Source organism: Chaetodon trifascialis, chromosome 24 (assembly GCF_039877785.1).
Source record: "Chaetodon trifascialis isolate fChaTrf1 chromosome 24, fChaTrf1.hap1, whole genome shotgun sequence".
In the NCBI taxonomy this organism is placed as follows: Eukaryota; Metazoa; Chordata; class Actinopteri; order Chaetodontiformes; family Chaetodontidae; genus Chaetodon; species Chaetodon trifascialis.
In genome coordinates this window covers 5,981,992-5,996,442 of record NC_092079.1, presented here as the reverse complement: position 1 = coordinate 5,996,442, position 14,451 = coordinate 5,981,992, and the positions used below count along the sequence as shown (strand labels likewise).

General features: G+C 47.1%; 1 protein-coding gene across 1 annotated transcript; it reads right to left on the bottom strand.

The window, feature by feature from the left end:
- Positions 1 to 1,257: 1,257 nt before the first annotated feature.
- Positions 1,258 to 14,136, bottom strand: rnd3a (Rho family GTPase 3a). Its single transcript, XM_070957793.1, has 5 exons — positions 13,699 to 14,136; positions 13,254 to 13,341; positions 5,180 to 5,289; positions 3,578 to 3,712; positions 1,258 to 3,355 (listed from the first exon to the last, which is right to left on the bottom strand). Exons 1-5 carry the CDS (start codon positions 13,846 to 13,848, stop codon positions 3,107 to 3,109), a joined length of 732 nt encoding a protein of 243 aa, XP_070813894.1. The 5' UTR covers positions 13,849 to 14,136; the 3' UTR covers positions 1,258 to 3,106.
- Positions 14,137 to 14,451: the final 315 nt, after the last annotated feature.

Genomic DNA, 14,451 nt, shown 5'->3' with positions numbered 1-14,451 from the left:
TAAACCAGCCTTGAAGGACTGAGAAAAAGCAGGCTTGTGTCAAATCATCAACAATCAAATCAAGTTAATTCAGTTAAGCTCCGTACGAAGAGCGGGGCCCAGCGGAGGATTTGCAGCATTGTTGACGTGACTGGCGCTCATTCCACACCCAAAATGTCTCCACCTGGGCATCAGCAAACCTTCCTGTGGCAAGCTCACACCTCATCTCCATTTGGACGGCTCTTTCAAATTGATGCGCCGCCCTAAACAGTCTGGCAAAAGTAAACTGCATAATCCACCAAAGCACATACAAACCCAGTGGAAAATATTGACTTTATTTCTGGTTTCTGAGAGATCTGACTGCAGGCATGTCTGTGTACGGCACATGGAAAACGCTTTTGTCAGAGAGAGCAAACAAAAGCTTCCAGCTCATTTTGGCTGCACGGCTTTGTCTGAGTGTCACAGATTAGGAAACTAGCTGGCCTTAAATGGGCCTCACCTGTGCAGTCATGCCAGCTGATCACAGGTGTGTCTTTTGTCCCAGTTGGTAAAGCTGAAGGACAAAGGAAAAGCAGATCTTACTCATCCAAAGGACAGCCAATGTAAAGCTGCCTGTGCTCATCTCTAATTCAGATTTAGTGTAGATTTAATACCCAGGCTTCTTTTTTGTGCATTGCACTGATTTCATTTCCTGTTTTAAATGAGGAAGCTGATCTTTTCTTCAAACGTTCACTTTTTAGTCCCTTCAGCCGCCGCTATAGAAATTTTAAACACGCTTGCAATGAAACACTCCGTTCATTCATTCATGAGGCGTTTTGGGTCCGGTTTGACTCTCGGAGAGCAGACACCTGGCTCATAAAGCTCCTCACCTAAACACACAGACGTGCTCGGAATGAGGCCGCTGACATCTCAGGCGCACGTTTTGGTTTCGAGCGCGCGCTTTGACCTCGATCTGATGCCTGTGTTTACACAAGAGCTCTCTGGACGATCACTGAACAACCACACAGTCCAATTACCATCTGTGATTGATGGAAGAAATACTATTTCAAGCCACTTCTTCCTATACAAACGATGAAAAAGACAGAACACCCTTGATAGTTGTCTGACATTGTGCAGGAATGACTGCTGTTACCTGAGCTCAGAGGAAAGTGTGAAACCTGGTGAGACGTGCACGGCCTCACCTGGCCTCAAATGGGAACCAGGTGTGCTTCCTGTGAGCAAACTGGGTGAAACATGACATCACGCTTCCTCCCAATGACCAGAAAACACGCTTCTCTTCAATTCCATTTGCATTTATTCTAAAGGGAAAATATAGGGCTCAATAAATATTGCGGCAACAACATCGGCAAAGACATGTGAAGGTGACATTCAAGAAGAACATGATAATGTACATGGGGGGGGGCGACAAATTAGAAAGTGAAGGGAGGAGTCAGGCCTGAGCTGCCACAGGTGACAGCGCTGGCATTTGGACAAGGGAACAGGGAAGTTTGAAAGTTACATTGAAAGTGCATCAATACCTTTGCTTTTCTCCTTAATTGCACTGTTGTTGGAGGAAATGTAAAAACACTGTTGGTCAAGACTTTAGGGAAGTCTAATTTCAATAAATGCACAGTTTATTGAAAAAGGCGTTATTTGTACCATACGCTCCTTTCTCTTAAGTGTCTGTAAACCAGTGCTCTTGAGTTAATACTCAACATGTGGATGACGCAACGCAGCTGATAAGATATGGCAGCTTTTTGACTTTCTGGCTGGCCCTCAAAAGTCAGCCCTCTCAAGACTGTTAACTATTGATCGATGGCCCAAATTCACCAAATTTTAATGCCCCACCAGAGAGAATCCACTCCTTCAGGCTCTTCCACTGGAAAGAATTGATTTTATGCTGGTGCGACCGCGCCTTGAGGAGGATTTTACCCAACAGCAATCTGAGCACTTGAGGGAAATGCAAAGCAGAGAGCTCCAATGAACTCGCTTTAATTGTTGCTTTCATTTCCACTCCCTCACTGAAGCGCAGAGGAAAGATGATTCATAGCTCAGACCGGCTGTCAGCCTGTTAGGACGGACACATTTTACACAATTAGTCAAATTGGTTAAGTGTTGGTCAATTAAAGCTTTTGGGCCCATTAAGGGTTTTAAAATGTGTGATGGACGTTTCTTAATCTCAAAACACAGATTGGTGAAAATGCTTCGATCCATTTTACTTATGGTATGGCACAGAGGACTCAGTGTGGACAACTGTGAGGACAATCTGTCTTCAGGGACTCGTTTTTGTATCTATAGCTGAAATAAACGGGTGCAGGATGGCTGACTGACGAACACACGTGCAGCTGTAAACTCAAACAACTCGCGTGATCGTTCAGCTCCGAGCATCGCGGTCGGGACTCATTAGGATGAAGCTAAGATAAAAAAAAAGAAAAAGAAAGAAAAAGTGATGCAATTACACACCAATGACTTCACATTATATCGACAACATATCAGAGACAGGGGACAAACAGCGTCAGGTTTCCTTTGTGCAGGACTACGAAATTCCTCCTCTAACCTCCTCTGCACACAGACTAACAGTTAGCAGGGGTGACAGTGAGTCAGTTCCAGACGACAGTGACGAGCTGCTGTACGAGCCCACCGAGCAAAAAGTCTTTGATCCAGCGCAAACAACAACAACAACAGCAGCTCCTCGTTCTCTTCCCAGGCAGCAAACCCCCGTCGCCGGCTTTGGCTCTGGTCCAAAACATCACATGTTCTTACACCCTTCCTCTGCGAATGAGCATCTCCCAATGACATCACTCCTCCTGCTCATTTCCTGTTGGCGTGGAAAGCCTCGACCGCATCCGCTTCGTGGTCCCAGAGGAAGCGGGTCACTTCCCCGAGCAGGTAGCTCGCTGACAGATAGCTTCCTCGTCTGGTGGGGGCGGGGGGGGGGGGGGGGCCACATGGATTGGGACGCTACTACGCATTGAGTTTTCATTGGTGCAGAGTATTCCAGTAACAAGTACATCAACTGAAGCTTATAAAACCCCTTTCCAGACAAATAAGGGGTCTTTAGCATGCAGGAAAGAGCGTTGCCCCGTAGCTTCCTGCTTGCACTGTGCTCTGTCCTCCTTCTCAGTCTAATCCTCCTCAGTCTGATCAGTCACATGACCGAGCAACTTTTGGCCTTGTCCTTCCGGAGGTCCGAAGCTACGGCCGCCAGGTCGGGCCTGCCGGGCATGTGTGAAATCCTCTTGTTGCCGCGGGCGGCTTTACTGCGCTTGACGTTTTTGTTGTTCTTGTTGATGCAAGCCAGCGTGGCCACGTGAAAAATGTCTCTGACGCTGTTCTCCGACTGCTGAGCCGAGCACTCGATGTAGGGCGCCGAGATCTGCTTCGCCATGCTGGAACCCTGGGGAGGAAGAGGTCAAATATGGTCACCGGCGGAAGAGCGGGCTCAGGTTAGGAGGAGGTTAACGCATACTTAAGCGCTCGGATTTTCGCTCTTAAACATGGCTTAAAGCAGAGCACAATGAGTGATCCTTCATGAATGAGTTCAGACACAAAACTAGTTCACCAACCGCGTGATTCACTCAGATTTCAGGTGTTTTCACATCCGCCATTTTCAACATACCTGGTCGTAAGAGACAGGTGTCTGTCTGTGGTTGGAAAGCTCCACCAGCGTGCTCAGGTCGGTGCGCAGGTCTGACTTACATCCAACCAACAGCATCTTGGTGTTGGGACAAAACTCCTGGATCTCCCCTTTCCACTGTGGAGAAAGACAAAAACGTATCTACCACCGCTGCTGGAGAAAGGTTTTATATGAGCAAAAGATTCATATTTAGCTCCATTTCCCCAAAGAACCACATATCTAAAGCAAGAAAAGCATAATGTTTGAAAATGATGATTTAAATAAATAAAGAGTTTAAATATTTGTTAAAATTCAGCCAGAATGACCAAAAGCAAGATCCCATGAGTACCACCCTCCCTGTCACCCATCCTTTAAGCACAAAGGTTACAGCTGCCACTTCCTGGAGCCCCCTCATGCTTTGAACCCTGAAAAGGAACCAAAAATAATCCCCATGTTTCCTCCCTGACAACAATAAATGCCCTGTGATCAATGGCATTTCTCCAGGGGCTTTAATCTGAGGCTAATGTGCCTCAGGGCTGGCTGGTCAGGGGATCAAGTTCATCGACGTCCAGAGAGGAAGTTGTTTTGTACAGCGTGTCCGTCACTTTTCTGTCTGCACAAACACCACCCGGCTGAAAGCCTCGAGCAACTCTAGACGCTCATTGTGTGAAACATGACCTTTGACTAACATAAGCAAACACACAGATCACCTGGCGCTCACATTGCAGCGTGTGAGCAGACACTAACACACTAACCAGAGCAAATGGTCAGCGCGTTCCTAATTACTGCTAATGATAATTACAGCATGCAAACCAGATGAACAGGATGATATGATGGCGAGCCAGCTGACACCGACGTCATCAAACAGTAACACAGTTGGACATGTGGTGAAATTACGCATTCCCAGTTAAATAGAGCTCAACAGATTTTGTTTTCCATCAAATCGTGTACATTGAGACCTCCAATATGGCTGCCGCACATGGCCGTACCTTTCGCTTTCGAGCAGTCAGCACTCTCACGCGACTTCTGCAGTTTCTCCTGTGTGAAAATGAACTGCATTTAAGGCTTCTAATTTAGGAAACTTGCTCATGCTAACTTTTACGGACAGCTAAAATAAAGACCATGTTCCTTCCAAAACAAGAGCACAAGCCAGGTGTGTTTTTTAACTACAGAGAACAATGGTTTCACATTTTTAGCATTTTTACTATCATTCCAGCAGTCAGATGACTGCATGTCCTGCTTTATGCTCAATGCACATGTGGGAGTCAACCCGTATAACCACAGTCATCAGACTACACCAGACTGCAAGCTCCATGTGAGTAACTGGTGGCTACGCCTCAGTACGAGCTGAAAGGTCAGTCAGTGTTGCTTCCCTCTTCCAGCCACCTTCCAGTCACAGTACAGCTTCACATCTTCACATCACGAGATCTGATGTGAGCGAAGCCTCACAAAAAGCCCTCTTGACCGTAGACTTCAGACTGCTGATCCGGTTAAATGCGACATGGCCCGGATCAAACTGAGTCTCAAGGCTAAAGACTTCCGCCGAGCTTATCAAAGGCTTAATGATCGGCCCTTGGATAAACGTGTGAGTGGAGAGCGACGAACCTTTTTCAGTACGCTGTCGAGCGTTTCGGGGCGGCTGATGTCGAAACAGATGAGGACGGCGTCGGAGTCCGGATAGGAGAGGGGCCTTACGTTGTCGTAGTATGGAGACCCTGAGAGAGAGGAAAACAGAGTGAAATGTTAAGATTCAGCCTGGCTGGTCTTTGCAGCACACGTATATCCACCCAGGTTTATGCAACACTTTATTTCATCCCTGTGGATTTAAAGCCTGCAGCCACCCAAACCTACAGAAAACCTCATAGTGTCTAGGATGCATGAACACGGCCCAATCAGCTCTTTAAGCTCCGGAGCATTTCTGACAGTTATTCTCATATGACATGATTGCAGCTCAGCCGTAATCCATGGCAACCAGGCGAGGAAAACAAATAACGCAGCATCAGTAGAAAATATGTGCTGACTACGACGAGATGGCTCGACGAAGGAGTCTTCTCCGGCGAAACGGAGAACTTCAGAGCGAGGAAATGACTCCCTCACCCCAAATTGAAACCATGTGTGAGGGCGACGCCCATCTCTCTGCCAGACTCAAACGTCCCCGGAGAGGAGGAGGAGGAGGAGGAGGAGGTGCAGGGGCGTCATGTCAAGGTGAGTCAAGATCACATGACAAGCAAGAGGGGGCCACACACGAGCGGCTGCCAAAAAATCTGGAGAATTTTGTTTTTGGTAACTGAAGGTTCCCCTGGGAGGTCCTCTCTAAACACCGCTGTGGAGAGAAGCCAGGAATGCACTGTCACACACTCACACACACACACACACACACACACACACACACACACACACACACACACACACACAGGAATCCAGTGATCCTAATCTAAACAGTCTGGATGGGAGACGACACCGTTTAAACAATCCACGCTTCCTTCCAGGACTGGGCCTCGCCGAACAAAGCACGACGCTGGCTGATGCGTGCACAATAAACGTACTGCATAAAGAAATCTGAAGTGGATCCATGTCCATACATAATCATGGATTGAGTGTGTGTGTGTGTTTGTGTGTGCCAGGACTAGCCTGGAAGGAGGGCAAACGGGCTGATTAGAACCTCTCTCGGGGTCACAGCTCCATCCGAGGGACAATAAACAACGCTGGAAACTGCACACACGCTGAGTGCAGCAACGTCATATCAGAACGATGAGGATTAATATCAGCCTCTTTGTTGTTGTGCCGCTACTTTAATCAATACCTTGCCTTCAAATAACTGGACCGTTCTGTTTTTTCCAACCGACTATGTGACTCCTCAACCACAAAGTCTTCAGCGAACTCGTGTCTTCCATTCGCTGGCGTGAGCGCTCCAGAGCGTCTGCTGAAGTCATGAGATCTCGCTCTTCCTCTCTCTTCGGACATGACTCAATGTGTGCGGGACACCAAAACAGAGCGGCATGGTTTTATTCCTGCTCATCTGGCTTAGGCGCTGGGAAGAAAAACATCTATAATGTTTCAGGAAAATCCCTATTTTTCTAAAGTATTAGTTCCGCCTCCCCGCATGGCTGAAATCACAGGGCGCTGCTCTTGGTCCTCTTTTGAGAAAGCAAACTTTGGAAGTGTCAAAACTGTACCGAGTTGCATTTCCAACACCTCATATTTGGCTGTTCACGGCGTTCAATGCACGTTTACAAGCTGACAGGCCGCAGCTTAACAGCCCCTGGTTTTATGGGGGGCTATGAGGCGCAGTGACAGGACGTTTTATGCTTTCAGGGTGTCCGTGATGACTTGGTGTGCTCTGGCTCAAACCCTGAACTCCACAGGATCACCTTCCCAAATGTTGCCTTACACAGCCGATCCAGGATGTAGCTAATTTGCGCCTTGATGCCTTTTACCGTTTCAAAAACCAAAATTCAGAGAACGCCAGGAGCTACACAGGATTAATTATTGTGATTCTTGAGCTGAACATAATGTGTTTCATATGGGAACAGGCTTGTCGTTTCCCAGCAACTCGCTGCTTTTCCAGTTACTCCCTGACGAAAGCCGGACGATAGGTGACACCACAGAGACAAAAAAGAACTTGGAGCAGCTGCGATCAACGCAACACAGGAAGTGCAAGGCCAGGAGGAATGTGCGATCCCCCCACAAGAATTCACTTCCCATTTTTCATGGCTGCCTCACAATCAATCACGACCACATTGCATTGTTTCAAGATTTCACGTGTTTTGTTTCCAGCCCTCGCTGCCTGGAACCGATCACTGGAAAAATAAGACCCTGCGGCTGAGAGGTTAGGTTGCAGTCGCTCGACGTTTTACAATGAATTGACTTTTAACAACCCGGTGAGATGAAATGCACACATCTGAGTTGCTGGGTTCAGTGTGTGAGGTCTTTCAAAGTGCCTGCACATATTCCTGTGAATTCACCTGGAGATTAAAGTATTTATAGCTGCAAATCCTCCGAGTGCATCCAAGCAAACCACTTCAAGCTGTGCAACGTAAACAGGAAAATGAAGAGCAGTAACTTTCACAGGGGATCAAAATGTGCGTGTGTGTGTGTGTGTGACATGCTGATCTGCATGTGCGCGGGTCTGTTGATGGTTTTCAGGAGACGTTCTCCCTCTTGTCTGCCGTTTACAGCGGAGTCGTAACCGCATCGGGCCTGCGTTTGAGACTAAACTCTGCTTTGAGGTCATCTTCCTGCCAACCGGAAAGATAAGAGGAAATCCCAGAGCGAACACACACAGTACACACACACACACACACACACACACACACACACACACACACACACACACACACACACACAAAGACCTGGTGACTGTCATCTAATTAGCTCCTGTCATTGTTCTCCCACAGGATCTCTAAATCTGGAAGGAAGACACACACCCTGTCCACCCTCTGTCCTTTAAACACACAGTGACACACACTCTCCACCCCCCCCACCCCCCTTGTGGCACATGAATACTGTTATGTTCAAGGACATGAGAGGATAGCGAACTTCCACTGTGGTCCTGATGAAAAACCGGACGGCTTTCCATGACTAAGTAGAAATTCTTCCAAGATGGAAGAATGTCCTTCCTTCCTGCTCCGCTCGTGTGCTTTTTCAGGCTCGTTTCCACACCAGCTGGGATGAAAAGCATCGCTTAACGCAATAAATACACCCAAAACAAGCTGGAGAATACATACTGCTTGATTCACAAAATGTGACGCCTTATTTAAATTTCCAGATGTTCCCCCGACTTCCACGAAAAAAGATCCTGATGTTGCCTGTCTGGAATAAGGTTCTAAAATACTGTTTGATGTTGAAGACATTCCACTTTGTGTAGGAAGCTTTCGCACAAATGTCTTACTGACATGGAAGTTTACTTTATCTCACTCGAGCACACACAGTCCTGAAGTAAGCCAGCTGCCTCTGACAGTCTGGAGGTATGGCAACAGGTCTGCAGGCCTGCTGATTTACTTCATAGCTCGCATACTGAAGCTGAGCAGAACTGAGCTGAGGGCTGGTGAGCGTGTGTGTGTGTGTGTGGGGGGGGGGGGGCGTGAAGCCTTCGGGAACACCTGTGGAAACAACAAACAGCGACAGGCACGTCCAGCCATCCCACACCACCAAGCTTAAATATATAACCTCTAGCCAGCCAGACACACTCAGCACACACACAGAAGACAAGGAGCGAGTTAAACTGAAATAACCTGAACCCATATCTGCTGTGGTTGCTGTGGTTACCAAGATGTGTGTGTTGCTCGCTAACGCTGCATCCTGCCGTGTAAAATGTGAAAAGGCATCGTGCTAATATGATGCAATACAATGTTTTAGAACGCGTGACGGTGCAAGACAATGCGTTATGACACAATATCCAACGTGATGATATGATACGTCACCGCAAGATGTTAATCTTGCTGTGTTACCGTAGCAAAAGCTACAATACAACATTATACGACGCCATGATATGATACAATATGTTACCAGTGACACTGTATGTGACAACATCACTTCATGATACAATACTTCATGCTAAAATTATTATAAACCACTGTATGTTACCATACAATAAGTTATGGTATATGTTCAGATATATTATATGTAACATTACAGCATACAATATACATAGAACACAGGCTGCTCAACTGGAGTTTCAGCATCTTAGTGCCTTAAATTGATGAAGAAATGTCTGACTGAAGTAGATGTTCAATAACTGCTTCAGTCATCTAACTTCTTCTCTGTGGATGACATTCATTCATTTTCAGATCTCATCCTCAGTGATCCAACTGAATGAAATCCCCCCCCCCAACATCCAGATGTGAATGCCCCTGAAACACACTACAAAGATCCATGTGCACGACCTCTGAGGGTGCGTTTAATGACACTCGAGGCCACACAAGACTCCGCACTGCAAAAACACCAATGAGGTTCAACATGGGCGTTCCGACAGGCAGCACATTTGAGCAGGTGAACGGAAGGAAGGAAGGAGCCAAGAATGCAAGGTGTTCAGAGTTAAATCCGGACGCAGAGTCTAATGTCAGGTGTAACATCACACAGAGAGTCCTCCCACAACACTAGAAGACAGGAAGTCTTTTAATCTCTCCCAGGATCCCACTGTCCTTTAGCTCATACACTGTATAACCACGGCTGGCTCAAGGCTCTCTCGCCAGTCGGCAAATTCCAGTGTGATTCAATTTCCCCTTGGAAACGAGGTAGGGCTTAGTGAACCACGCCACTTCTCTTTCACTCCGCCAAGGATCTGGGCCTGGTGGGTACAATAGGGGTCTTTGTGGAGGAGGAAGTAGAAACCTTTAGTCTGAGGAATGCCAGACATGCGGCTCCAATTCGCTGAGCCCAGAAATGTGATCCAATGCAACAATGGCCGCCGACAGGGGAACGGAGGGGGCACAGTGTGTGTGTGAGCGGCAGAGGAGTTGACCGAGTGCATGGAAAAGCCCCATAGCAGAGCGGTCCAGCAATACAGGGGGCACGGCACATGCAACATGCTGCAGAAATGACACAAGGAAATGCTAATCCGGGCTGCTCTAACCAAACTCTGTCATTATGCATCTGCCTTTAAAAACTTCTGACTTTCTTCCCGTTTTTCAAAGTGGGTCATCTTTCAGTCGGCAGCTGTTCAAATCAGCTCTAAACAAAAAAACAACAAGAACTTTCCCACAAGGTTTCCCGGGATAAATATTATCAAATGAGATCCGTGGGGTCTGTCGCGTCTCTCTTTGGGGGTCCTTCATGTGAAAATGCCTCAGAGTTCCAGTGTTTTTTCTGATGAACAAGTTTTCCTGAGGATCTTGTTGAAGCTTTTATTTATCCTGGCTTTGGAAAGTTTCGCAAGAAAGTTGCAAAAGTTGTTTCCGGCAGTACATTATGAATATTTCACCAGTGCAAAGGTGCACAATCTGTATAAACCAGCCTGCCATGAGCCTGGGATTAGCACAGAAACCATGGGGTTGCGTGACAGAAATATTTAAGAACAGCAATTTTAAGGCGTCTTTAATCAGTGTTTTAACACAAACAGTGGGTCAGATGACTGTGTGTTGTGTGAAAGAGGTCGCTTTTGAACATACAGACACAGATTTCCCTCAGGAGTGACAACAGACCAGCGCTAATAGGAACACTGAACATACAATTATCATGTGGCCAGACACACGAACCTAATTAAACGCGCCTGTAGCTCCGGATCTGCTGGACTGTTTGCTAACACATTAGTCATTAGCTGTAAGTGTGCCAATGCTGTGTTTACAGCCTGCTGTGCTGCCCCCCGCGCACTCCAAAAAAATCTATTTATGCAGGTTTAAGAATCACTAAACTGTAAAACTGCCAAACATTTGCTGGTTTCAGCCTCTGCTGTTCACTGTTTTATATGACAAGCAATTATAAGGAGTGGGCTCTGGGAACATGTGATAGGCATTTATTTGCCATTTTCTGATATTTTAAGAATTGTCAAGCACAGTAATGCATATCATTGTTCGCAGCAGCCCTGTCTGAGATCACCTTACTCACAGGTGCTGTGATGCATTTTAGCTCTTTAAACTCAGTAAATGGGAAGAGGCCTCAAGGCCCCCAGGCGCTGAGAGACGGGGCTTGTTCTGTTTACCTCCACTGGTTCTTCCTTTCCTCCTGTTAGACTCTCAAACAAACACCTTTGCAGCTCAATAAAAAGGAGCAGGCAGACAGAGAGACAGACTAAACCGCTTCCTCTGCTGGTGAAAGAGGTGCGAAGCATCAAAGGCTGCGCCTCGGCCCCGACGGGCCCCACCCTGAGTAGCAAGCAGAGCTAGCACAGACAAGCAGGGTGGGGGACAAATGGAAGGAAAAACGACTGGCAGGCATTTACCTTAATGACCTGAATTAGTCTCATCACCCTCCCTTTTAAACACACAGACACACACACACACACACACACACACACACACACACACACACACACACACACACACACACCAGGCAGCTCATTAGCCTACTCATCACTGCAGAACAAAGACAACCACAGTGTGTGTAGGTGTGTGTTTGTGAGGGAGGAGGGTGGCAGTCCAGAGTGTTTGTCTTCAGCTCTGCCTCCTGGTCTTTGTCCGAGTGCATGCCGGGGTCACACACACAGCCCCCCCGCACACCTCTGGAGATAAGAGATCGATTGGATTGGCCATGGCCGATGGGTGTCTCTACAAAGGGACCAGTCAAGCCGAAAGCTGTATCAATCAGTCACTGGGTGTGTGCATACTTGTGTGTGTTGGGTGGGGGTGAGGATTTGAAGGGGGTCTGGCTCCATCTCAGACCCACTGATCTAATAGGAACCGCACCCCCCCATGCTCGCTGTTTTATGAAGCAGAGAAAAAAAGAAAAATGGCTCCAGGCGTCCGGCCAACACAGCGCAATAAAACAAAATTCTCACTCTGGCTGGTTTTCATTTCTCCGTCTTTCCACTTCTGCAGAAAACACACACTGTCAGGCTGGAAGAATCTGAAATGTGAGCTCCTTGTTTTGCTTGCCTGTTGTGTCACGGAGCCTGAAATTGAGGATTATCTGCTGACGCTTTAATAAAACAGCGAAAATGGAACTTAAAGGTGCTGCTCGTCTCCTCCAGCGAGCTCCAAATCTAAAAAATCTCAATTTGTCAATCGAGTCTGCTGCTTTGTTTCTCTTGAGGAGGACGAACGGCCTCACGCTGGCCTTCACGTTAGAAAAAGTTACTCAGACATCGCTCAGGAATTCCAGGCCAGATCCCCGCAACAGCTGGCTGTCGACTTGTCCCCGCCCATCACACCCACACACACACACACACACACACCACATGCTCGCACACACGCAACATACGCCTCACTCACGCCTGACTGCTGTGCTATTCACCGCTCGGACGTTGATGGACGGGAAAGTGGTTTTGTTTACACACATTCAAGCACACACACAGGGGACGCAGCAGCTGGTTTGGACCCTGAACACAAAGTCCAACCAGCGAGCGCTAAAAGTTGGACAGTCCGAGCACGTGTTGCACAACTGAACTTTCCCAAAAAAACAGGGAGATTTCCACAGTGTGTTCTCCAGATGGATAAATGTGCGCTCCACTCAGCCTTGTCATTATCTTTCCTCTCCTGGTTCTGCTTTCTCTTTGCTCAGCTGGGAAGAATTCAGAAATCAAACCCAGCATTTCTGGTTGAACACTCTGTCACACTAAACATTTCTATGTAGGCAAAAGGTGAGCCGCTTTCCCAATCTGAGGGGAAACGTGTCTGGCTTGTGGGAGCAGCAACTCCAGACTATGAGAAAGGATTAACCCAGCTTTATTGATTAAAATGGGTCAGAGATTAATTTCATTAATCAAAAATGCAACCCAGAGCCTCTTTAAATCTCACCATTCTGACATTTTGAGGGAAATACCTCAGCTATTGATGTTTATTTATGAGGATGTGGCCAAACTTGATTAAGACTGCACCTCTATCTGATCAGTCTGCATGTCCAGGGGGGTTACAGAGGGTGTGTGTGTGTGTGTGTGTGTGTGTGTGTGTGTGTGTGTGTGTGTGTGTGTGTGTGTGTGAGTGTGAACCTGCATGCTTGGACATGTACGGACATTTCACCAGAACCCATTTGCAGTGACACCCAGCACGATGCAGACAAGAGAGGTGATGGAGGGCGTAATTACCTGAGGTGTCCCACAAACTGAGCTCAATCCTCTGCGTGTCGATTTCAAAACTGGCTGTGTAGTTTTCAAACACCGTGGGGACGTAGCTCTGCAGGAGACATGGACAGAGGCCACATTAGACAGGACGGTGAGTGTGCAAATGACCAAAAATAAGCTTGAAAGTGGGCTAATGCAACTGCAGCTAGAATTACCTTTACAAAAACTAGTACCAAAACTCAATCCTGCAGCACTATGAGCCCTCATTACAGCTGCTACACATACTAATACACATGCATCATACAGGGATTACACAGAGCATGTCCTTCATCATTACTGAAGCACCAGCCTATCTGTCACATCCATCTCCATTAAAGCACGACATGTTAGGTTATCATGGCACCGTGGATTAGTAAAATCAGGTTAATTAGCATCCTGCTCATCAGTGCGCAGGTTTGCAGGGTCTCACCTCAGGGAAGCAGTCCTTGGCGAACACGTGAAGCAGGGCAGTCTTCCCGCACTGGCTGTCTCCCACCACCACTATCTTACACTTCACACTCTGACTGGGATCCATGCCGGATTTCAGAGATAATTTCTGACACGAGCGTCTCTCCTTCATTGATTTCAGTCGGGATGAAATGTAAAAAAAACACACGAGTCCAGTCCTGTACGTGCGAAAAGCGTCGGGATGTGGCGACTGATGCGGTCACGGAGCCTCCCGACTTACTTGCCTGCCTGCCTCCCTCTGTGTCTCCGCCTGCTCTGAGCCGGTAAATGCCATTTGCTTGTATTTATAACGTCGCAGGAGCCAATGGCAGCGGTCTGGACGAGGTTCGTCCCTCTCGCGAGCCTCCACACAGCGGCCTGCTGGACCCGTCAGCCATGATGGCGCCCCCGCTTGGTCTACAACTGACCACAACTTTTACATCCAATATATGAAAGATAATTGCCATTACAGTTTACAGAACAGAAAAGTTTAGACGAAGATAGAGTGAGAGGAAAACACAGGATTAAGAGAAAAAGGGACGTGAACACAAAATACTATTATATACGAGTACTTGTCGTCATTTTCAAATGTTTTCTAACTTTTTTCTAATAATTTTAAAAACGTGAAAAACTCAAATGTGCCTGGTTTACAGTTAAATACTCCATGGGGGATCTTGTCAAACAGTTTTATTTGCTCAATCTGATGTTTGTTGATGCATAAAAATAAATAAAGCAT